The sequence below is a fragment of the Mercenaria mercenaria genome, chromosome 4 (genome assembly GCF_021730395.1).
Source record: "Mercenaria mercenaria strain notata chromosome 4, MADL_Memer_1, whole genome shotgun sequence".
Lineage (NCBI taxonomy): Eukaryota > Metazoa > Mollusca > Bivalvia > Venerida > Veneridae > Mercenaria > Mercenaria mercenaria.
The window spans coordinates 27,750,990-27,776,548 of record NC_069364.1 but is presented as its reverse complement, the minus strand read 5'-3'; the positions used below and the strand labels follow the sequence as shown (position 1 = coordinate 27,776,548).

At 35.0% G+C, this 25,559-nt stretch overlaps 2 protein-coding genes across 2 annotated transcripts in view; both read right to left on the bottom strand.

Annotated features, from left to right (window-relative positions):
* Positions 1–25,129, bottom strand: part of LOC123551310 (uncharacterized) — a 67,645-nt gene extending 42,516 nt beyond the window's left edge. Inside the window, exons 1-2 of the mRNA XM_053542101.1 lie at positions 24,365–25,129; positions 14,932–15,114 (exon numbers count right to left, since the gene is read on the bottom strand). Of these exons, the coding sequence (XP_053398076.1) occupies positions 14,932–15,114; positions 24,365–25,061 (880 nt within the window). The 5' untranslated portion in view covers positions 25,062–25,129. The remainder of the gene's footprint in view (positions 1–14,931; positions 15,115–24,364) is intronic.
* On the bottom strand, positions 3,381–11,216 carry LOC128556283 (uncharacterized). Its single transcript, XM_053540835.1, has 2 exons — positions 10,723–11,216; positions 3,381–9,042 (listed from the first exon to the last, which is right to left on the bottom strand). Exon 2 carries the CDS (start codon positions 9,039–9,041, stop codon positions 5,214–5,216), a length of 3,828 nt encoding a protein of 1,275 aa, XP_053396810.1. The 5' UTR covers position 9,042; positions 10,723–11,216; the 3' UTR covers positions 3,381–5,213.
* Positions 25,130–25,559: the final 430 nt, after the last annotated feature.

The window sequence follows — 25,559 nt, the reverse complement described above, 5'->3', positions numbered from 1 at the left end:
GAAGTATGATGCCTGTGTGATGTGATTTAGGTTGAAGTTACCAAGATGGCATGACTAAAAATGTAGCAGAGTTTGGAGTGAAAGTTGAAAGAAGTCAATTTGGAGTTTAGTTAGATTTGGGTTTTGTTTTATGGCACCGGAAAGACAAAATTAGTCAAAATTTTATAATTTAAATATATAAGGCAAGAAATACATTTGAGAACCTTGAAAATACTAAATTATTAAGTTACTATGAATCTGATAAATTGAACTAATTGAAAAGTGAAATAATAATAATAATTAGAATGGAAAAAAAGAATATTAAGAACACTACCACTTGTTCCATATTAGCTACATTACCCCCGAGAAAAAAGGCCCCCGTTTATAATAAATGGTGTGATAATCAAAAGGGCAGAAAATTTTAAATATATGGAAATTAAGAGTGAGATGCAAGAAAAATGAATTATATTACAACTCTGTGACAAAACATAAAAACTTGCAGTTAAACCTGAAAACTGCCGCAAGGAAGAAACAGTGAAAATGGACTTGAAAACCGCACAAAAGTTTTGAAAATTCGAAATGCAAAATTCTTTTTAGAAAAATTTGAACTTGTAGCAACTTGCTACTTCATGGAAATAATGAACAAAAATGCATTCAAATGTGTTTAGCTTTGCCAAAGGATGCTGAAACATGGTACATGAACTTAACAGAGGAAGTGAAAAATGATTTTGAAAAGTTGAATCAGGCCTTTAACTCAGATTTGCTAATCTGGACAGTAGATCAATTCTGTACACAAAATAAGTAAATTCAAAAGCAAGTGAGTAGAACATTGCAGGATAATGTTACTCAGTGACTTGTCTTGGACGCTAACACAGAAAAAGTGAGAGTTGATATATAGACAAAGGTCCATACATTGTTTGGCGGATTGACTACGAAAGTTTGTTTCGTTTTGGAAAGGAACACTAATTTGGAATCACTACATGAGTTTGAAGATTCAAACTTTTAGTACTTATTCTTCTTGTAAATAGTCAAATGTTTTTAATTGTAATGTTAGTCACAGTAATTGACTCAGAATGTCAGCATAAGTAATACAATATGCAGATTATAAAAAGTAAATATGTTCTGATGAAGAGGATTCTATGTTAATTAATGTTTTAAAATGGCATTTTTGAGTATAGACTTTGAAACATTGATCACATCCTACAAAATGTGTATTTAAACAAGAGGACCATGATGGTCCTGAATCGCTCACCTCCTCCCACATGACCCAGTTTTGAGTATGACGTCGTTTTTTTCTATTATTTGACATAGTGACCTGGTTTTTCAGCTCATGTGACCCAGTTTTGAATTTGACCTAGATATTATCAAGATAAAAATTCTGACCAATTTTCATGAAGATCCATTGAAAAATACGGTCTCTAGAGAGGTCAAAAGATTTAAATAATTTTAGACCTACAGACCTAGTTTTTGACTGCAGTTGACCCAGTTTCAAACTTGACCTAGATATCATCAAGATGAACATTCAGACCAACTTTCATACAGATCCCATGAAAAGTATGGCCTCTAGAGAGGTCACAAGGTTTTTTGATTATTTGACCTACTGACCTAGTTTTTTTAAGGCACGTGACCCAGTTTCAAACTTGACCTAGATATCATCAAGGTGAACATTCTGACCAATTTTTATGGAGATCCATTCAAAAGTATGGTCTCTAGAGAGGTCACAATGTTTTTCTTTTTTTAGACATAATGACCTAGTTTTTGACCACACATGACCCTGTTTCGAACTTGACCTAGATATCATCAAGATGAACATTCAGACCAATTTTCATACAGATCCCATGAAAAATATGGCCTTTAGAGAGGTCACAAGGTTTTTCTATTATTTGACCTACTGACCTAGTTTTTGAAGGCACTTGACCCAGTTTCAAATCTGACCTAGATGTCATCAAGGTGAACATTCACACCAAATTTCATACAGATCCCATGAAAAATATGGCCTCTAGAGAGGTCACAAGGTTTTTCTATTATTTGACCTACTGACCTAGTTTTTGACCGCACGTGACCCACTTTCGAACTTGACCTAGATATCATCAAGGTGAACATTCTGACCAATTTTCATGAAGATCTCATGAAATATATGGCCTCTAGAGAGGTCACAAGGTTTGTCAATTTTTTGACCTACTGACCTAGTTTTTGACCGAACATGACCCAGTGTCGAACTTGACCTAGATATCATCAAGATGAACATTCAGACCAACTTTCATACAGATCCCATGAAAAATATGGCCTCTAGAGAGGTCACAAGGTTTTTCTATTATTTGACCTACTAACCTAGTTTTTGATGGTACGTGACCCAGTTTCGAACTTGACCTAGATATTATCAAAGTGAACGTTCTGACCAATTTTCATGAAGATCTTGTGAAATATATGGCCTCTAGAGAGGTCACAAGGTTTTTCTATTTTTAGACCTACTGACCTTGTTTTTGAAGGCACGTGACCCAGTTTCAAACTTGACCTAGATATCATCAAGGTGAACATTTTGACCAAGTTTCATGAAGATCTTGTGAAATATATGGCCTCTAGAGAGGTCACAAAGTTTTTCTATTTTTAGACCTACTGACCTAGTTTTTTAAGGCACGTGACCCAGTTTCGAACTTGACCTAGATATCATCAAGATGAACATTCTGACCAACTTTCATAAAGATCCCATGAAAAATGTGACCTCTAAAGTGGTAACAAGCAGAAGTTTACGGACGCACGCACGGACGGACGAAGGACACAGCGCGATCACAAATGCTCACCTTGTCACTTTGTGACAGGTGAGCTAATAAAAATGTGTGATAATGTACTTACATGTCTATTCGTGAACAGTGAGCAGTGATAATGAAAGGACAGTGCATAACAGGAAAATGACTGAGAAATGTGGCAGAGACATTTAATTGTTTAAAACAGTGAAAACGCATTTTCAGCTGGACTTTTATTGTACACATAACAACTTCAATTAAATTGCTTAAAAGTATAATATAATGAAAGATATAATTTCAAGTTATCACAACTTAATTGCCACATATTACTGAACTTTGATCATAATATTTGGTCTATAACATTTGTGTGTAGTATAATATGTTTTCTTTTGTAGATATATCTTACATTTCAATATGATAATTTTTGTTGTTTCTTACCATAATGCTGAAAGTTATTATTCAAATGTTATTTAATATTAACAAATTTGCAGGAGCAAATTCAGTGAGAGAGAGAGAAAATGTGACCAGTTCTATATTTTAGATATATTTTTATTATGAAAATCATTAAAATAACATTAAGTCATTATTTTATCAGAGTGTCCTTACCTTTCTACAGTTTATTACTTATCTAGAAATAATTATAGCTAAACATATCGAGGGCTCAGCGCAAAACTATACTAACTACAGTTTTTACTTTTTTTCAGGAGGAGGGAAAAACTTTCTCTTTTTGTCTTTATTCTATAAATTAGATTTATTTTTGGAATAAAATTACTTTAACACTAAATTAATATAAAAATACTATTATTTAATACATTATTTTCTTTAAAAGTGATTTATTAGACATTTTTTAACTTGGAATAGTTTTGCACTGAAAATTGATTACATTTTACATAATCGATAGCGCAAAACTATTCTAACTAAACTTGGAATAGTTTTGCATTAAACATTGTCAGTATTTAGAACAATCATTTATGCAAAACTATTCTAACTTAAGTTGGATTAGTTTTGCACTTTTATCAGATCTGAATTTGAACAAATATTTATGCAAAAGGATTCCAGTTGAACTTTCTTGGCACATAATCTTTTCATTGTTGTGCAAAACTAGTTCTAAATGGACTTAGCAAGTTTGCGTCAGCAGTTTAGGCTATAACTTCAGTACTACAGGGAATCCAATAAAAAAGACAACACATTTTCAAAACATCAATAAACATAATTTAATAATAACATTGTTAGAATGATATAATGGCAAAGAACAGCAATTATACATTTTGCAATTAACTGTAGTATATGTTTCTATAAATGTAAAATAAATTATTAATTTAATTAACATCAAGAAATTCATGTCAATTTACTTATTTAGGCTTAATTTTCCTGGGTATTTTCACATGATACAAATATAGATGTATTTATATTGTGTTATAAGCTGTAATATAAAATATACTGTTAGTGTAATATCAAATGTACCATCACTAAGTCCATCTTCTTTTTATTTATCAAATTATTATGTCAATTGAACCGGTATTTATAAAACATCTTAGTAAAACAATTTACCTACGTTGATATGTTTGACTCAAGTCAAATACTTTTCCCTTTAATAATGTTCTTGGCATAATTTTCACTGGCATGAATTTGAATTTACATATTACATAGGATACTCTAAGAGTAAAATTAAAATAAATCATTTATGATCAGTCCCTAACTGAAAGGAAACAGAGTAAGGAATAAAATCAATTTTAAAGAAAAACTTAACCAAGCAGAAAATTTTACAAAGATGCTTTATGGATAGGCCCAGTTTATTTCAAACCAATCACTTTTATCCTATACTTGCGTAAAATGAAAATTTCACCACAAAACAGTGAACTAATCTATAGCTATAATCTATGATGGTAATTGTTGAGCTTTATATGGTACCTGTGAAAAACTTCATCATGGTGTAAAGAATGATGCATACTAATCATGTCACTTCAGTCAGGATACTGTAAAATTTTGAAGTAAATAGTTTTGGTTTATTTTTCACTTTTTTTCGCAGATTACCGCCTTTGCAAATTTAACCATCTCAGTTATCTCATTGACAAGAGAATTATCTGATTTAATCTTCTGCAAACAAATTGTGAAAATTTTGTCATATGAAATTATCCAATTAAAAGCCTCACTTAACGAAGTTTTATTTCCTAATATTAGGAAATAAAACTTCGTTAAGTGAGGCTTTTAATTGGATGTTATCCTAATATTAGGAAATAAAATTTCCTTAAATGAGGCTTTAAATACAAGGACAATTTCATTTGACTTCAAAATACCAACAGTCAGTGAATATAGATTTCAAAAATTCACTCCAAAATAAATGCAAATATTATAGACATGGGTTACGGACTAAACTAAATATTGCTTTCACTTTGCAAATTTTAGTACTGTAGTCTGCTTTTAAAAACAATTTTTAATTAAAAACTGTCATAGCTTTTAAGCACCTGTATTTTCTAACAGGGAAGTTGATTATTCAGTGTCATGTGGCAGCTCAGAAAAGAACTGGTGGTGTACAGAAGGAATAATTCCATCCCGACATAGCCTCATTAGGTCTTTGTATTTGTCATAGGTAATATGTGGCCTCTTTTCATATAACTGTTCCAATCTAATGTTTAATGGGTTTGGGATTTCAGTGCTTCTGCGTACCTTTTGTATCAGGTTGATGTAGTGGACTGGTCCATCATAGTTGTATTTGAATCCAACAATATTTGGACTTTCACAGCTCAAGGAAAAGGTCAAAATATCTAACCAATTCACCTTTTGTCGATCAGTATCCAGATCAAAATTCTTAAGAACTGTAGCCACTTTTTTAAAATTGAAAAAGTCTGAACAATCCATCTCCTTAACTTCATAGGCTTTTTTTGACTTTCGGGCTCCTCTTATGGCAGTGGCCCACTGAGGGGTTGTGTAAATAGGTTTACTTACCTCGCTGTGGCTCTCTATGGCTGCATGCACAGAATCATTTTCAGACTGCGTATGTCCCTTCTGTAGGTATTTGTGTTTAATAGACTGCAATTTCAGAGTTTTCATGGCATACCACAACATAGATATATAATATCTATTTTTATTTTGAGAGCTGCAATTGTCGGAAAAAAAGATAAATTTTTGTTTACCTCGACTCCTTGAATACTTTAAAAAGTCATAGACACAGCTACTAATTTCACAGGCTCCTCTACTTGCTATACTTTCGTTCCAGACGTAACAATTAGCATCTGATGTACCAAGATTGTAAATTGAAAGATTGAATGAATTCAATCTTCTTCTATAGTACAAGGATGATGCTTTTCCCTTTGGTGTTAAAAGCACTTTTTCTAAATCAAAGCAGGCAGCAAGCAGGTAATCATCTATTCCAGATTCAGCTTTTTCTTTATCATGGTTCTTTTGGGCACGTGCAGACTCTTTATTTTTAATATGCAGATCATATTCACTTTGAATACTGACCTTTTCAACATCAGATGCGTTCCTGAACCTAACACACATGTCACATTGATCTTTAAGAGGTTTCATGAACCCAATATTGAAGCAGTTATCGAAAGTAGAACGATACACACCTTGTGAAACAGACGTCCTTTCATCTTCTCTGCATTTCTCTTTATATTGTCTATGCAGTTCTGCTAAGTTTAGGTCCTGTTCTAAATACTCCTTCTTAGAATCCTTTCTACAATAATGCGACTCAACTCGTGGGTAAGAGTTTATATGCGCTTTTATGTATTCAATTTCAGTTTGTTTGGTTCGATTTGGTCTGTTCAAGTGTTTGCCTCGCCTGTCTGTTTCACAAACACCAGGGATGATCTTTGACTTTCTTATTGCAGTCCTTACCATTTGTGCTGATACATTTAGTGTATCTAAAAAGAAAGTTTTGCAAACTCTTACCTGTGTTCCATCATTTTGAGGCAAAGACCATGCACATGAAATATTTCGCTTAGAACTGCTGTTTAAACGTTTGCTGGCCTTTGGCTTTGGGGACGAGTGGTTAAACAGGAACTGTCTCTGCTGTTCAATGTTCCCTAATCCCCAGTATTTATGGAATATGCAGTCTCTTTCCTCTGAGTTAAAGTTCACCTGGCACTTATATCTGCACTTCTGCCCACACCCTGGTTTTACATACCGTCCACTTACAACTTTTCCATTTCTATTGTAGAATTTCTTACCTGAATTCTTTAGTCTTTTGCGGATGTTTCTGGTCCATTTTTCGGGGTTCCGTTTTCGTTTTCTTCCCCTGTAAACATCTTCAGTACAAGGTCTACCCACACCACTATCTATACTTTCCTGACTATCCAGTGCCCCTTCTATATCACTTTGATTCCCTGGTGCCCCACCTAGACCATTCCCTATCTGACACTCAGGTGACTCATCTAGACCACTCCCAATATGACATTCAGGTGCCACACCTAAACCATTCCCTATATGACACTCAGATGCCCCACCTGGGTCATTCCCTAAATGACACTCAGGCGCCCCGCCTACATCATCCCCTATATGACACACAGGCACTCCACCTAGACCATTCTCTATATGACCCTCAGACACCCCACCTAAACCATTTCCTATATGACACTCGGGCGCCCCACCTTGGCCATTCCCTATATGACACTCGGGTACTCCACATAGACCATTCCCTATCTGACACTCAGGTGACTCATCTAGACCACTTCCAATATGACATTCAGGTGCCGCACCTAAACCATTCCCTATGTGACACTCAGGTGCCCCACCTGGGTCATTCCCTAAATGACACTCAGGCGCCCCATCTACATCATCCCCTATATGACACACAGGCGCCCCACCTAGACCATTCTCTATATGACCCTCAGACACCCCACCTAAACCATTTCCTATATGACACTCGGGTGCCCCACCTTGGCCATTCCCTATATGACACTCGGGTACTCCACCTAGACCATTCCCTATCTGACACTCAGGTGACTCATCTAGACCACTTCCAATATGACATTCAGGTGCCGCACCTAAACCATTCCCTATATGACACTTAGGTGCCCCACTTGGTTCATTCCCTAAATGACACTCAGGCGCCCCATCTACATCATCCCCTATATGACACACAGGCGCCCCACCTAGACCATTCTGTATATGACCCTCAGACACCCCACCTAAACCATTTCCTATATGACACTCGGGTGCCCCACCTTGGCCATTCCCTATATGACACCCAGGTACTCCACCTAGACCACTCCTTATAAGACACTCAGGTGCTTCTTGGTTCACTTTGTGTGTATCACTATGAGACTGCTTTTGTTTTACTTTACATCTTATCTTTTTCTTACTTTTTAAGTCTGTATCTGACTCAGATTCAGATATATCTGACTGTTCCAATTTACGTTTCTCATATTTTGTGAATTCATATTCACTGCCTGAACTGTCAACATCAAGATCAGTCAAGTTCCCTGAATCTGAATCAGATATATACTGTAATTTCTTGTAATACTGCGACAAAACAGACAGAGGTATATCATCATCTGTAGAATCTGTTACATAAGAAATTTTTTCATCATCAGATGTATTTGAATCAGTAAGATTACTGGGATTAGCATCTGTGTCAGTAGCGCTATTATTTCTGATCAGGTCCTCTACTTTCTTTGCAATATAGGTATACTCAGAATCACTAACATCTGAAAATCCTGAGAACTCAAGACTGCTTGATGTACTACATGCATCAGAAATTATATGCTTATTGTCTTCAATATCTATAGATGTAATAGTTACATTTGTCAATTCATATGGGATATTTGCTGATGTAGAGCATAAATTATTGGACAGCAATTTGACAAAATTAAATAGTTCATCCTTATTGCTGTGCCCAGTGAGAACTGCACTGCCATCAACAGTAGGCAGCCCTTGGTCATTACGTGCATGCGGATCAAAAACGTAAAATGTACCATTGTTAATTACTGCCATTGTATAACATTTTATTGTTAAAAAGGCAAATGTCTCAATGTTTTGTATGGCATCACTTAATGTACTGAAAGGGTTTTCAGCTGAAGATGCATGAATATCTCCACTGTAAATGTTGTTTATTTTGAACCTGAAATTTGAACATACTTCAGGCTTATTTAGCTCTGAAATCAAGAGATAGGGTTCTCTCTGTCCACTTGCACTTAATTCTGTATACAATTTATCCCCATTATTTAGGATATCATCCAGGTCCTCAGTCTGCCAAAACTGTAAGGGCTTCTTCAACGATTTCGTCATAGCCATATAGCTGTTTGCAACGCACTGTCTTCCTGCCCCATAGAACATTGGGTTGCACTGATGTGTAGAAGCTTTAACTGACAACATCCTGGAAAGAGCAGAACATTTTAGATTAATTAATGATTTTCTTTAATATTTCATTTTTTTTTTATTAAAGAAATCACTCATCAGTCTCATTGTGAGTAAAAATTGTGCATTTTGATGCTCAAATATTAATACATGTACATAATATTCCCTACAAAGAATCTGAACATTTTATTTTGCATGTGTGTATAGTTTGCTTTCCCATAATATAATTATACTATTTCAAGGGCTCATTAATAATGCAATACTGGCGTAACTGCCTTCCACAGTCATTTATTATACAGTGATGACTGTATTGCATTCAGATAAAATACTGTATGTAAAGAAAATTATATCTGATTATTATTATTATTGAATGGTAAATTTATTCTAGTGTTTTGTTATTGAATGAAACATGCATGACTGAAAATGATATCACAATATTCTAATAACTCGAGATTTACAATTAGACCTACTAGCATCGAAACTCATGTCCTCTGATTTTAAGTATATATAAAATTTACAGTCAAACTTCGTGAACAAAGGCCATCCACAGGAAAAACAGAAAATGGCCTTACTCAAAAGTTGACCTTTGTTCTGAGGTGCATTTCTCTCATAAATAAATACAGGTTTCTGGAAGGGTGATCTTTATTCAGAGGTGACAGTAAACTACAGGTTTCACCATATTTTCAAGTGTTCAAAATATAGAATTAAACATTAAAAATGCAGTATTTAATGTTTTCAAAATCTGATGGCTTAAGCATATTAAATCCAAAACTTTTTACAGAGAAAAACTGTTCTGAAAATCAGGGGGTGGGTCGCAATTAGGGTAGTTGAATATTTAACTGGTAGATATAAATAAGCATGCATAAAAAAATTGTTTGTTTTGCTATCCCGACCTATCCTTAATTTTTGGCACAACCCTAAATATTTTTATGGCCTTGGAGAATAATTTTTTCAACGTTTAAACAAGAGTTTCAAAACTGCACTTTTATAGCTGTCTTTAGAAACATGGTACTGTGATGTAAGAAATCAACTACTGATGCTCTAAAGGCATAATCCCTATTTATTTTCATTTTTTGACACAAAATTAATTTCCAAAAAGTCTCACTAAAAAAAATCCCACCTCCCCACCCCCACAAAAAAAAAATCCCACCTATCTACCCTAGTTCTAAGCATGTTACCAGAAACAAAAAAATATTTTTTTAAGGCCTAAACAATCTTCTATCAAAACTAATTATTTTAAGGGCGTGGGCTCAATGATCATCTTACTCAAACACCTGACATTTTTCTTATATTCATTGCACTGCAACATTACATTGTGGAAACAAGGTTAAGATTATTAAATTTTATTTGTTTAAAGTCAAGGGTTAACAACTTAATTACAATGGTGCTATTAATTAGTACACTGCATGACCTCATACAATGATGTCATTCTTTTATGATGTCATTGCTCTCATGACTTTGTGTTATAAAATCAATATTATTGTGCAAACTAAAGGTCAACATTAGAACACATGCATTTACTTACTGGGTATGTGGATTTAAATACATCTTATTTGTAACCTTTTGTAATTATTTAGATCTGTTGTCAATAATATGTTTAAAAATCTGTGGGCTGTTCTTATTAAAAAGGCTGTGTGTACATGTACTTTTTATACTTTCTGTATATCAAATACATAGATACAGTTCAATGTCTAAATACCTGATGGTAATATATTACATACAGTCCACTTCTGTGCAGTACTAGTATATTATACAGGTGGTCCAATTGATTCCATAGTGCTACACTGAATCTGAAGAGAGAAATGTGATTCAAAAAGTCATATCCTGAAGTTTTTTACTACTGTGATCAGATATATACATGAAAGAAAGCTCATTCTAAATTAAATATTCAGTACTAAGGAAAAGACAATACCCCACCCACCACAAATGCAGCAGTTTTCATTAAATAAAACTTTTGTCTTGATTAATTATAACATAATACATGTCATAAGTAAGATATAATACAAACCTAGAGTTCTTGCACTGTTTTCTTCTTTTTTTCTCAATCTTCTGAATGCTAAGCAAGAAAATTCCAGATGACCTTATCAGTTCTTATTTTAAGTTTTTACCGCCAAAATTTTGATTTTTTTTTTTTAAGTTTTTAATTTAATTTTAGATATATCAAATTCTGAAATACTTTTCAGATTTAAATATATTCTAGGCGAGTTTGCTGCATAAATTTTTTATTTTGATAATTTTTTTAATTTCTGTATTTAAATTTTCAGCGCAAAACTATTCCAAGTTGAATTAGAATAGTTTTGCGCAAATATAACTGTAAACACAATAGTGTTATATTATAATGCAAAACTATTCCAAGTCAAGTTGAAATAGTTTTGCAATTATAGTTGAGGAGTGTTTTAACAAAAATAGAGTGCAATACTATTCTAACTTAAGATAGAATAGTTTTGCAATATTTTTGAGATAGAATATTTTTGTTTTCTTTCATGATGAAAAAATCTATTAAAGATACAGCTAAACTATTTTTACACAACATGTATCATGATAAAACAACCTCAAAAATGTCATAATGTCATTTTCACCAAAATAAGTAGTTAGTATAGTTTTGCGCCGAGCCCTCGATATGTGCATTTGATTTGGTCTGCTACTTCAAAAGATATTCCAGACAGAATTTGATATGCTCATAATTTAATTAGTAAGTGTTAATTAGTATCAGAAGTAATAAGCCACTGGAGTAGACAAGTACTGGTCAGGTTTTAATGTATGCATGTGTGATATGATTGGTTGAAGTATGATGCATGTGTGATGTGATTGGTTGAAGTACCAAGTGGGCATGAATGAAAATGTTGCAGAGTTTGGAGGGAAAGTTGAAAGAAGTCAGTTGGGAGTTTGAGTTAGATTTGGGTTTTTGTTTTAGGCACCGGAAAGTCAAAATTAGTCAAAATTTATATTTTAATATTTTAGGCAAGAAATACTTTGAGAACTTTGAGAATACTAAATTATTATGTACTATGAATTGATAAATTGGAACTATTGAAAAGTGATATAACATTATTATTTAGAATGGAATAAAAGAATATTAGAACTCTACCACTTGTTCCATAATAGCTAATTTCCCCGAGAAAAATGGACCCCGGTTATACATGCCCAAAAGAAAATAATCTGACATAAAATCCTTAACAATCTGTGCATGTCTATTTCATGCTGATGATGCATACTAAGTTCCATTTGAATTGGATGGAAACTGTTGAAGATGTTGAGTACACAAGTTACGCATGTAGTTGTCATAAGTTAAGACCAAAAAAGGGGCATAACTCATGAAAAAAAAAGACCTGAAAATACGTGCATGTTCACTGCATGTTGATTATGTAGACCATACTTTATTTGAATAGAAAAGAAACTGTAGGAGCAGTTCAGTATACAAGGTATACATGTACAGTTGTTCTAATATGGCTTAGTTAAAAAAGGGCACGAAAAATTAAAAAAAAAATAGATATAAAAGTCCCCAAACTTGAATGAAGGTGTGGGTCTGGTAAGACAGCCATCCATATACTTTGTATAGTCGAACTAAAAGTAAGTTTATTACACAAATAACTAACTGCATAACATTTAAAAACAAGCAAATTTGATGAATTGGTATCCCCCGCCGAAAGGGTTTGTGGTCAGGAATGGCAAAAAAATATATCTGGCAAAAAGTTACGGATGTTACTAAGAAGCAAATAATTTCATTGTCAAAATCAATTTAAGAGAAAATGAATGCTATTTTTTGGTTGGGGAAGCGGGGGCAGCAGGGGTGACTGGGTGAGGGTACAAAACATCGATTATTGATGTGGATTATAAATATTGAAATATCGATGGAAAATTAAATAAGAAAAAAAAAAAAAAAAATGGGGGGGGGGGGATGACTTGGTGGAGGAGTGAGGTGGGGGAACAGTACAACTTTGCATGTTGATAATTATTCATGGAAGGTTTGAAAATAATAATAATAAAAAGGAAATAATTTTTTTTTTTGGGGGGGGGGGGGGGGGGGGGGGGGGGGGGGGGGGGGGGGGGGGGGGGGGGGGGGTGTGACGAAGGCAAGGTGGTGACAGGTGTGGGTACACAACTTCACATGTGTTTACAATAATGTTCATGGAAAAAAATGAAAGAAGTTTTATGAAATTCTACCAACGGGTTTGGGTTTTGGGTTAAGTACAAATCTGTAGATTTTCAAACAATTAAAGGGCAATAACTCTAAGGAAAATTGACCAATTGAAAAAAAAAAATGACAGACATCATCGAAGTATGTTGGTTCATATTTATTTTAAGTTTCATGAAATTCCAACAGCTTGTTACTGAGAAATGGCTGCAGATGTGGATTTTTCATTAAATCAAGGGCAATAACTCTAAGGGAAATTGAACCAATCCAAAAAAAAACTTGAGGGGCATCATTGCTTTAAGGTTGGTTCATATTTATTTCAAGTTTCATGAAATTCTTCCTGCTAGTTACTGAAAATGGCTGCGGACGGACTTTTTTGGGCATTTTTCCTTTAAAATCAAGGGCATAAACTCAAAGGGAAATTGACCAATCCAAAAAAAAACTTGACGGGCATCATCGCAGTATGTTGGTTCATGTTTATTTCAAGTTTCATGAAATTCTACCTGCTAGTTACTGAGAAATGGCTGCGGACGGACGCACGCACGCACACATGGACGCACGGACGGACAACGCCATTTCAATACCCCCCTCCCGATTTCATCGGCAAGGGATAAAAATATATTGTACAAAAAAAGTCATGCACTGAAAAGTTTATGTCACATACTGATATAACATAAAGTAAAACTCATATTTCTAAGAAATTCAACTTCCTGAAAATATATCACCTACTTATAAATACTGACACAGATCGCTATAGATTTACAAGTACATTACAAAGAATAAATGTATATGATCTATAAAATCCTTAAACCCTTAGCCTGCTGGTGGCAATTGATTCTGCCTTTGCGACCAGTGCAGACCAAGATCAGCCTGCACATCCGTGCAGTCTGATCATGGTCTGCACTGTTTGCTATTCAGTCTGTAAATTTTCAGTAAACACCCCTTCAAATGATAAATGGTACTGTCCAAATTGAAAGATGGACAAGTCCATTATAGAAATTTAGCAGGGTAAGGGTTAATATGATGGAGACCTCCAAGGCAGAGCGGTTAAGGTCACTAACTTCAAATCACTTGCCCTTCACTGATATAGGTTTGAACCTCAAAAGGTGCATTCAATTCAACCAAAAGGGTCAAACAGTAACAAACTTTTCCACTGGTACTGTACTAGAGGACTTCTGTATTGCCACTGCAATACTCTGTCACTTGTTTATCACAGTTCTTGAAGCAGTAACTGTACTAATAGGATTGGACTATTTCATTTAGCTCTTAGTGCGACAACATGTGATCACTTTCCCCTTATACCTATAAATAAAGTCTGTAGCAGTGTATAAAAATCAGTACAATGTACTTTGTTCCTTACCTTTTCATGTATTCACATTCTGCTAATGTTTGAAAACTAGGCAACATTACTTCATATTTGTGGCACAAAACTTAACCAGAAATTGTTAAGTCCATAAAGGGGCATGACTTTGTCAAAAAAGAAAGTAAAGTTATGGAACCTGTTCAGTACATGTCATACTATCACAGTGAACAAGTTTCAACTGTTTCCCTCAAATCCATAATTCATATATCCTTATGAAAAAGCTGTTCTTGGCCAGAACCATGAAATTAAATGATTTTGTGTCATCATATACAACGTTACAAACTTATATAAAAAATAAATCACAAACTGACAGGGACTTTGCATACAACAGCATAAAATAGGGACAAAATACACAATTTACACGACAAAATGTACTGGTAACATTTTTACAACTGCTTTTCCCTATTTACCTGCAGACTGTGTAATACGGTTCATCAGTTTGTTTAGTGTACTGTTTCCAATACTCTGGTTGTCATACCAGACAAAATCTGTAGGTAATACACTACGCTTCGGTCGCTGCCAGAACGCATCAGACATCGGATGAAGGTGAATTACATACTGAGTGTATGACAAGACAGGACACTTTGGATCACCTGGAAGTAAAACTATGTGATTAAAAGGCGTTTTGGTAAAAATGATGGCCCTTAATCACTCACCTGACCTTGACCATTTGATCTTGAATATACATGTATATGAGCAGTACCATGAGAAAACCAACATAGTGCGTTTGCGACCAGCATGCATCTGCACAGTCTGGTCAAGATCCATGCTTTTCGCTTTCAAAGCCTATTGCAATTAGAGAAACCATTAGCAAACAGCATGGATCAATGCTGGTGGCAAAGCCACTATGTTGGTTTTCTCATGGCGCGGCTAATATCATGACATGATGTATCATAAAAGGCAATGATTGCATTCAGTATAAAACTAGATGGACAAGAAAAGTATCAAAAAGATCTAGACAATACTGTACATGACTTTAGTGAGCTAATAACGTTCTTCTATGATTTGGCCTAGTGACCTAGATTTTAAACAAAATCATCTACATAAAATTTTTCAATAATCCAGTTTCAAATTGACATATATACCAGAAATAATTATTCTGGCCATGTTTGATCATGATCAGGTAGAAAATGCTGCTATGGGAATATTTTATATAAAGATTCACTGCATTCTGACCAAGATATAAACATAAAGACAAATCGAATAAAGTTTATAGTTCTGCCAGGTGAGTTAAGAAAACAAAACCAAATATTTTTTTTTTTTTTCAAAATTTATCATTTTAACCCTGTCTGCAGTAGATCTATTTGCATAAACATTTTTACAATATTTGCTACATTAGATGTGTGCTGAAAAAAAGTCTCGTTCCCATGCCAACAATTTAAAAGAGCTCTGCCAAGAGGGGCAATATACACATAAACACCTAAAGGGTTATATCTGAGGAAGGAAAGATGCAAAATTTAAAGAAAAAGCAAAATGTATAGGGGGAAGGGGGAGCAGGGTGTGTGTGCAGTGGTTGTGACAGGATACTAAAGGGCAAGAAGGATTTTTTTTCTTCTGGGGGGATGGGGTGTAATGTAGATTGTGGCAGTCTGCACATCATGAACTGCCTATCTTCTAAGATTCAAGTCAATACCATTATTATTTTTTTATGTTATACTCCGGACATGAAATAATTATGATGGGCAGACTTGACCTTGACCTTTGACCTACCACCCTGGTTCAATGCACTATGCACATCGTCTCATCACCACCCACCTACATCCCAAGTTTGAAGTCGATAATTTGAAGTTAATAAATTATGCTCTGGACACCAAACATGACGGACAGATTTGACCTCTGAGCTCAATTTGTGACATTGACCTTTGACTTACAGAGCTGTTTCAACCGCTCTGCACATCGCCTCATCACGATCTACCAATACGCCAAGTTTAAAGTCAGTATCTTTAACAGTTATGAAGTTATGCTCCGGACACAAATTATGACGGACGGACAGACATCACATAATACAACTGTTTTTTTTTCAAAACGAGCATAAAAAAAGGGGGTTACACCATCCAAGGAATGATATAACCATGAATAATATATAATCATGAATATATATAACCAGTAATTTATTTGTGTCCATTTAAATATTTTGATGGAATTAAGACGGCATACATGTATTAACTTTTGGAAGGCTGCACATGACTTGTTATAATGAAAGTCCATGGGGGGAAAACTGGTGGTCTTTAACCTTAAATGTCAACAGTGAAATGACAGACACAGAACATTACACGCTGTTTTGGTTGACGTCACCACATGTAAATGGGATGTCATTCTAGCATAAGAGTGTTTTAACAGAGACAAGCATATCAAAATTGGAATTGTTCAATGCATCAAACATTTTAATATAATATTATATCTTTACAAAGATAGCAATGTTGCTGCTTTAATAAATTTACTCATGGGTTGCCATTAATTCAGAAAACAATTTTCATTTCTGTATACCGAGTCCAGGCTTTATTCTTCGTTACCTGGGTATAAGACATTACGCCATTACTTCCGATTTATCAAATATGCAGAGCACTACCATAAAGCTTGAATGCCAGCCTATTACATAAAACAGGCCTCCTAGCAGGCCTGAACAAAAATAAAGGTTTTTATAAAGGCTCCAATCTATGGAAATAAAGGCCTTTTTAGTGTAAAATATTAAAAAATAAAGAGTAAATAAAGGCTATTTTTGTCGGATTTCTCGTTGAAAACACATAATATATATAGGTATTTACTACATGTATGTGGTCTGGTGAACACAACAGCATTCTGAACAAGAGATCACAGAGTGATCTTGGCGCCCACCAATGTGCCATTTTTGAGTGTTCCAAATTTCAAGACTTACTGACTAGCTCAAGGTCAATTTCATTTCCGTACACAACACTGTGCAATGGTCCAATTTCGAAAGCTGTAGCCGGAGTAATGTGGGAAAATAGGTCACTAGATCAATTTCAAGGACAAGTTCTTTGTTACACCCAAAACTTTGCATGTTTCAACAAGTTTGAAGGCTGTAGTTTGAGAAATTTGGAAGTAGGTCACTAGGTCAATCTAAGGTCAAAGTTTATTTCGGTACACAAAAATATGCAAGTGGTCATCTGAAGGCTGTAGCTTGAGAAATGTGAAAGTTGGTCACTAGGTCAAAATCAAGGTCAAATTACACTTCAGAACACAAATCTATGCATGTGGTCCAAATTTAAAGCCTGTACCTTCAAAAATGTGAAAGTAGGTCAATGTCAAGGTCAAAGTTTGTTTCGTTACACAATCCTATGCATGTGGTCTAAAATTTGAAGCCTGTAACTACAGAAATGTGAAAGTAGGTCACTAGGTCAATCTTAAGGTCAAAGTTCATTTCGGTACACAAAACTATGCAAGTTGTCCAAATTTGAAGGCTGTAGCTTGAGAAATGTGAAAGTAGGTCCACTAGGTCAAAATCAAGGTCAAATTTATTCGGGAACACAGAACTATGCATGTGGTCCAAATTTGAAGCCTGTACCTTCAAAAATGTGAAAGTAGGTCACTAGGTCAATGTAAAGGGCAATGTTTGTTTCGGTATACAAAACTATACATGTGGTCCAAATTTGAAGGCTGTAGCTTGAGAAATGTGAAAGTAGGTCACTAGTCAAATCAAGGTCAAATTTCATTTCAGAACATGAAACTATGCATGTGGTCCAAATTTGAAGCCTGTACCTTCAAAAATGTGAAAGTAGGTCACTAGGTTCAATGTCAAGGTCAAAGTTTTTTTCAGTGCACAAAACTATGCACATGGTCCAAATTTGAAGGCTGTAGCTACAGAAACGTTTAAAGTAGGTCACTAGGTCAAAATCAAGGTCAACTCATGTCAAGGTTTATCTTGCCACTCAAAAACATACATGTGGTCCAAATCTGAATGTTGTAGGTTATTAACAAGAAGATTTTAAAGCTTTTCCCTATACAAGTCTATATGAACCATGTGCCCCCAGGGCGGGCCATATTTGACCCTAAAAGGGGGTAATTTGAACAGACTTGGTAGAGAACCACTACATTAAAAACGCCAAAGCACTAGTCTTTGTGGTTTGGACCAGAAAATTTTCAAAGTTTTTCCTATATAGTCTATGTAAACCATGTGACCCCCAGGGCGGGGTCAAAATTTGACCCCAGGGGGATAATTTGAACAATCTTAGCAGAAGACCTAAATGGGTGTCACAAACAAAATATCCAAGCCCTAGGCCCCGTGGTTTTTAACAAGGTTTTTTTCAAATTTTTCCCTATACAAGTCTATATAAACCAGTGACCCCGGGGCGGGGCCATATTAGACCCAAGGGAAAAAATTTGAATCATCTTGGTAGAGGACCACTAGATGATGCTTCATACCAAATATCAAAGCCCTAGGCTCTGGGTTTTGGACAAGAATATTTTCAAAGTTTTTCCCTATAAAAAATCTATGTAAATTATAGAAATAAACAAAGGGCCAAAACTCATTCAAAAATTGTTGAACCAGTCTGATTTTCAGGGGGACACAACTAGGGTACCAATACATCATTCTGACAAAGTTTGGTCAAAATACCCCGGGTAGTTTCTGAGGAGATGCGATAACGAGAAATTGTTAACGGAAGGACGGACGGAATGACGGACGGACGGACGGACGGAAGGACGACGGACCACGGACGCAGAGTGATTTGAATAGCCCACCATCTGATGATGGTGGGCTAAAAACTCAAGATGAAAGATACACAAGCAGTATCCTAATAACAACACTTACAAGGGGGGAAGAAATACAGTAGTATAACCATTACTTGCTTTAAACTGGCACGGCAAGCAGTCTGAACAAAAATATAGGTTTTGAGTGAAAATTACAGGCTATTTGGCCGTTTTAAAGGTTTTTTCAGAAGATTTAAAGGTTTTAAAGGTTTGCTCTGAAACTAAAGGTTTTTAAAGGTTTTAAAGGTTTCACTAGGAGGCCTGCATAAAATGACGATGCTACTGCAAACCCTGTATCAATTTAAGCGAAAACAAAACACGAGAACTTACCTTACAAGGGAAGAATGGAATTAAAAAATAAAATCACTTTCAGAAAGCAGGTTACTTTTTTTCATATGCCAGGTTCACCAATGTATCAATCAAATCCAAATTTTCTAGAGGTTCCACAGGTAACAAGGATAAACAAGAAGTCCAACGGGCATTAACACCTGCCCAGTTTACGTGACAAGGTGACAACAGCAGTGTAATTATAAATGATATTACCATGGAACCAAAGAATAAAAGATCAATGACAGCATTGCATCAATCCTCTATAGGTATACTTGTTTTGTTTTTATTCTGACTTACTTGTGAACATTTAGCAATATTCTTGATTTTTTTTCCTGACTGAATCATACAAAAAGTTTTTGCACGGCAAAACTTATACAAAAGTCCTTTTGGATCGTGTAGTCTATTCAGTGTCAGTCTGAGTGCTAGAGTGTGTGGGGACTTGCACATTTCATTACCTTTTGTGAATATACTTGATCAAACCAATTCTGCTAGTTAGTGCTTGTTGCATTCTATGTTTCCATCTTAATTTAGATCTTATGACAAGCAGAACTTCTTTACTAAATGTTTCATTGTGTTTACCAGGAAAATATACTGATAACAAGAGGACCATGATGGTCCTGAATCGCTCACCTCTTCCTACATGATCCAGTTTTGAGTATGACGTCGTTTTTTCTATTATTTGACATAGTGACCTAGTTTTTGAGCTCATGTGACCCAGTTTTGAACTTGACCTAGATATTATAAAGATAAAAATTCTGACCAATTTTCATGAAGATCCATTGAAAAATATGGTCTCTAGAGAGGTCACAAGGTTTTTCTATTATTTGACCTACTGACCTACTTTTTTAAGGCACGTGACCCAGTTTCAAACTTGACCTAGATATCATCAAGGTGAACATTCTGACCAACTTTCATGAAGATCCATTCAAGGGTATGGCCTCTAGAGAGGTCACAAGGTTTTTCTATTTCAAGACCTACTGACCTAGTTTTTGATCGCAGTTGACCCAGTTTCAAACTTGACCTAGATATCATCAAGATAAACATTCAGACCAACTTTCATACAGATCCCATGAAAAATATGGCCTTTAGAGAGGTCACAACGTTTTTTCATTATTTGACCTACCGACCTACTTTTTGAAGGCACGTGACCCACTTTCAAACTTGACTTAGATATCATCATAGTGAACATTCTGACCAATTTTTATGAATATCCATTCACAAGTATCGCCTCTAGAGAGGTCACAAGGTTTTTCTATTTTTAGACCTACTGACCTAGTTTTTGACCGCACATGACCCTGTTTCGAATTTGACCTAGAGATCATCAAGATGAACATTCAGACCAACTTTCATGAAGATCCATTGAAAAATATGGCCTTTAGAGAGGTCACAAGGTTTTTCTATTATTTGACCTACTGACCTAGTTTTTGACGGCACGTGACCCACTTTCAAATTTGACCTAGATATCATCAAGATGAACATTCAGACCAACTTTCATACAGATCCCATGGAAAATATGGCCTCTAGTTAGGTCACAAGGTTTCTCTATTATTTGACCTACTGACCTAGTTTTTGATGGCACGTGACCCACTTTCGAACTTGACTTAGATATCATCAAGGTGAACATAATGACAAACTTTCATGAAGATTTCATGAAATATATGGCCTCTAGAGAGGTCACAAGGTTTTCTATTTTTAGACCTACTGACCTAGTTTTTGACTGCACGTGACCCAGTTTCGAACTTGACCTAGATATCATCAGGATGACCATTCAGACCAACTTTCACACAGATCCCATGAAAAATATGGCCTTTAGAGAGGTCACAAGGTTTTTCTATTATTTGACCTACTGACCTAGTTTTTGATGGCACGTGACCCAGTTTCGAACTTTACCTAGATATCATCAAGGTGAACGTTCTGACCAATTTTCATGAAGATCTTGTGAAATATATGGCCTCTAGAGAGGTCACAAGGTTTTTCTATTTTTAGACCTACTGACCTAGTTTTTGATGGCACGTGACCCAGTTTCGAACTTGACCTAGAAATCATCAAGATGAACATTCAGACCAACTTTCATACAGATCCCATGAAAAATATGGCCTTTAGAGAGGTCACAAGGTTTTTCTATTATTTGACCTACTGACCTAGTTTTTGATGGCACGTGACCCAGTTTCGAACTTGACCTAGATATCATCAAGGTGAACATTCTGACCAACTTTCATGAAGATCTTGTGAAATATATGGCCTCTAGAGAGGTCACAAGGTTTTTCTATTTTTAGACCTACTGACCTAGTTTTTGACCGCATGTGACCCAGTTTCGAACTTGACCTAGATATCATCAAGATGAACACTCTGACCAATTTTCATGAAGATCCATTGAAAATTATGGCCTCTAGAGAGGTCACAAGGTTTTTCTTATTTTTAGACCTACTGACCTAGTTTTTGACGGTACGTGACCCAGTTTCGAACTTGACCTAGATATCATCAAGATGAACATTCTGACCAACTTTCATAAAGATCCCATGAAAAATGTGACCTCTAGAGTGGTCACAAGCAAAAGTTTACGGACGGACGGACGGACGCACGGACGGACGCACGGACGGACGACGGACACCGCGCGATCACAAAAGCTCACCTTGTCACTTTGTGACAGGTGAGCTAAAAAAAACCAACTCCATTATTCTGACTAAATTCTAACACACCTGTGTTCGTTTCACCCCTAAAAATGTTCAGATACAGAATCTAATATAGGAGAGGCAGCTTAAGTTTGAGCGTAAAAAGAAGTGCTTCAGTACTGAGCGTAAAATGCTCTCCTTTAGTCCTATTATAAGACAACACTATGTATCCTAAATATAAGACAGTATTATGTATCAAATTATCTGCAACAGAACAAGAGATGTAAACTTATCTATTACAGAATAAGAGATGCTGAATTACCTATGCCAGAACCTGATATACCAAATTACTTCAAAATGACAGAACAGGTGATGTCAAATAATCTATGCCAAGACAGGACATATCAAATAACTTATGTAAATAAATAACAGAATATGAAATGTAACTAAAAGTAACATTATTTATTATCCTAATAATGATTGTTTCTGTTAAAACACGCTTACGCTAAAATGACGTCAATGATGTCAATGTTTTTGTTGCAACCAAGAAAGAGCACTACGATATTTTATCTACTGTTTTAGATTAATGGCATATTAGAATCGAAATAATGTATAGCAAAATTGTGTTTTACCTAAACTAACACACTCAAAACTGGTTATTAGTCGCCAGAATTATTCATTCGAGCAACACCCTTGTGAAATTATTCCGCAGACGTATAACCTCTTTCTGTATTAATAACGTTAAAACACAGTTTTTCTATACATTATTTCTCAAACAAAAGAGAAGATGTTAGAAAATCTATGACAGAACAGGGGATGTCAAGTTCTCCATAATGAAACAGGAGCTGTCCCAATTTCAATGACAGAACAAGAGATGCCAAAACAGGATATATCATTTTACTTTTAAACAGAACATTAAATTACCTACCATAAAGTAGATGTCAAATTGTCTACAACAGAACTAGAAATATCAAATGATGAATAACAGAACTGGGGATGTCAAGTCATCAACGGAACAGCAGATATATATCAAATTATCTACAGACTGTATGACAGAACAAGAGTTTTCAAATGATCAATGCCAGAATAGGATATATAAAATTACTTAATCTATTCCTAACAGTATATTACTTAAGAAATTATTAATAATATATCTCATCCAGTGATTTGTCATTGAATAAAGTCATTGTTTGGAGTTCAGAGAGCAAATCACTAAATGAGATATATTATTGAGATTCTAACACGTTACCAAGGATTTTTCGGTATCCTTGATGACGTCTATCAAATATTTGCCTGTTTTTGTTGGTTTCTTTTCTAACATGCCGCTATGCCGTAATAATTGTGACGTCAGAACAGTGAACTGTTGTAAAATAACACACAACTTTCAGCCTTCTTTGTTGAATAGGAAAATGAATCAGGTTGTGTTAGAATATCTAGTATCAGGCTTATAACAAAATAATAATTCTTTGTTTTAATATGGTAATGCCTCCGTAGGTTTTTTGCTTTAATAAGCAGAAATGCCAACGATCTATAGGGCAGAAACTATAATTGTTAGTGTGATATTTATTTAAATATGAAGCATATGAGATTTTTTCAAGACAAATGTCCATTATTTAATTTAATTTTGCATTAATTTATTCCACTTCAAACCTCCATTTTTGCTAACTTTTGAAAATTTTGCTATCAGCTGAGCTAAATATCCAACCAAACTTGAAAAGTCAAACAATTTGGCATCTGCAACTGAGATTTATCTTGAAATGCTATTAAAAATTAAACAGCCATTTCTGTTCATTTATGTAAAAGTTGACATTTAATAACAAGGAAGGTTATTTCCTAAAACGCAGAAAACCACTTTCTTTTCTTGGAAACAGCCAATGTTTTAATTCTATATGACTAAATGCTGAACAGAATATTTTCTTTATTTGATAAAAAATTCAGTTTTATAATTTTATACAATTAACTGAAAAACAATTTGTTAATAAATACTGTTACAAATATAGTAAAACATGTATTGCAATTAATACGTAGAGTTTGATAAAAGTATTGCAACTGCTTTTTCCTTAAGAACTATATACTTTTGTTTTGTTTCCTTTTCCCCCTAATTTGGCAAACTAGTTCAATCAGAACTAACAACTATGTACAACACTGATTTGTAATTAAACCCACCCTTTTTAACTGATCATAAATGTGTTACCTGGTCGTTCATACATGCGTTCCCCAATTTGCGATCCTTTCACCGATTCCGTTGTAGTTCCACCTGCGACCTCACTAAAACTGAATTTAGAATTGAACTTCAGCCACACATATCGCCGTCCGTTCTGATCAGTGGAAACTTCAAAATCATTCTTCGTCATCAAACGCAAAAAATCTTTACCACGATTACAAATGTACATGCATACATCAAAGAAAACTTTGTTTTGCAATGACTCTGGCTGATCTAAATTCATTGCATCACTCAAATATATTTGTCGCAATTCATTAGTTTCAAAAGTGAAAGTTCGTTGTCTTGAATGTTTTTTCATGACAGTATTTTTAACACCTGTGTCTTTTACAAGATTTTCATCAATGATACCGTTACAATCTGTAAAATCGTTGCCTACAGTTATATCCACATCAATTGCCTTCTTAAAATACTCACTGAGGTCCGCTCTGACTCGTTGCAAACTGGCGACACTAGCGGTGCCATCTTCCTCAGCCTGGTTTCTAAGTTGAAGGTAGAAATCTTTCAGGAAAACACCCAGTTCAGAAGGACTAAGGGATATCACGTACTGAAAATCCTTCTCCTTCTTCCTGGCAAAATCTCTAAGACAGATGACAGCCCTCCTGACGCCTTCGTCCAAGTTTTCCCATGTGTTTTCAGTCTCTCTTTCCGTTGGATTCTGAGACGACATGGTTTTTCTAAGACCCAATTTTCACGCACCTGAAAGCTTTCTGTTTGACATGTTGTTGCAGTATTAGCTGTGACGTCACACAGACCTTGCGACAATAATCGGGTCATGGGGGTGTCAGGTTAGTTGAAATTCTGATAACCGGATGCGATTAAAATAAAATGCAATAAGACATTTTTGAAAATTATTGATTATAAATATTAAACAGAAACAGTGGATAATGAGAAAATATGCTATGAAATAGAACGTATAATTAGATAAAATGAATAAATCAGAAAAAATAAACCGTTAAAGCTTACCTATTTCGAAATGGGTATTTCCTATGTACACAAAGCGCCAATACACACCGGGAGGATGACGTCATGGTAAACTTATATCATCGCTGTCATCTCATTCAGACATTACGTCCCATTGTATTTCGTCCGTCCGTATGCTTGTGTCTTGTCATGAAGGTTATAAGCTTCAAGTAATAAAATTATATAGCATTAACTTGAATAGATT

Excerpts from the sequence above, each read along its gene's own strand:
- LOC128556283 (XM_053540835.1), bottom strand. The coding sequence starts at position 9,041 with ATGTTGTCAGTTAAAGCTTCTACACATCAGTGCAACCCAATGTTCTAT.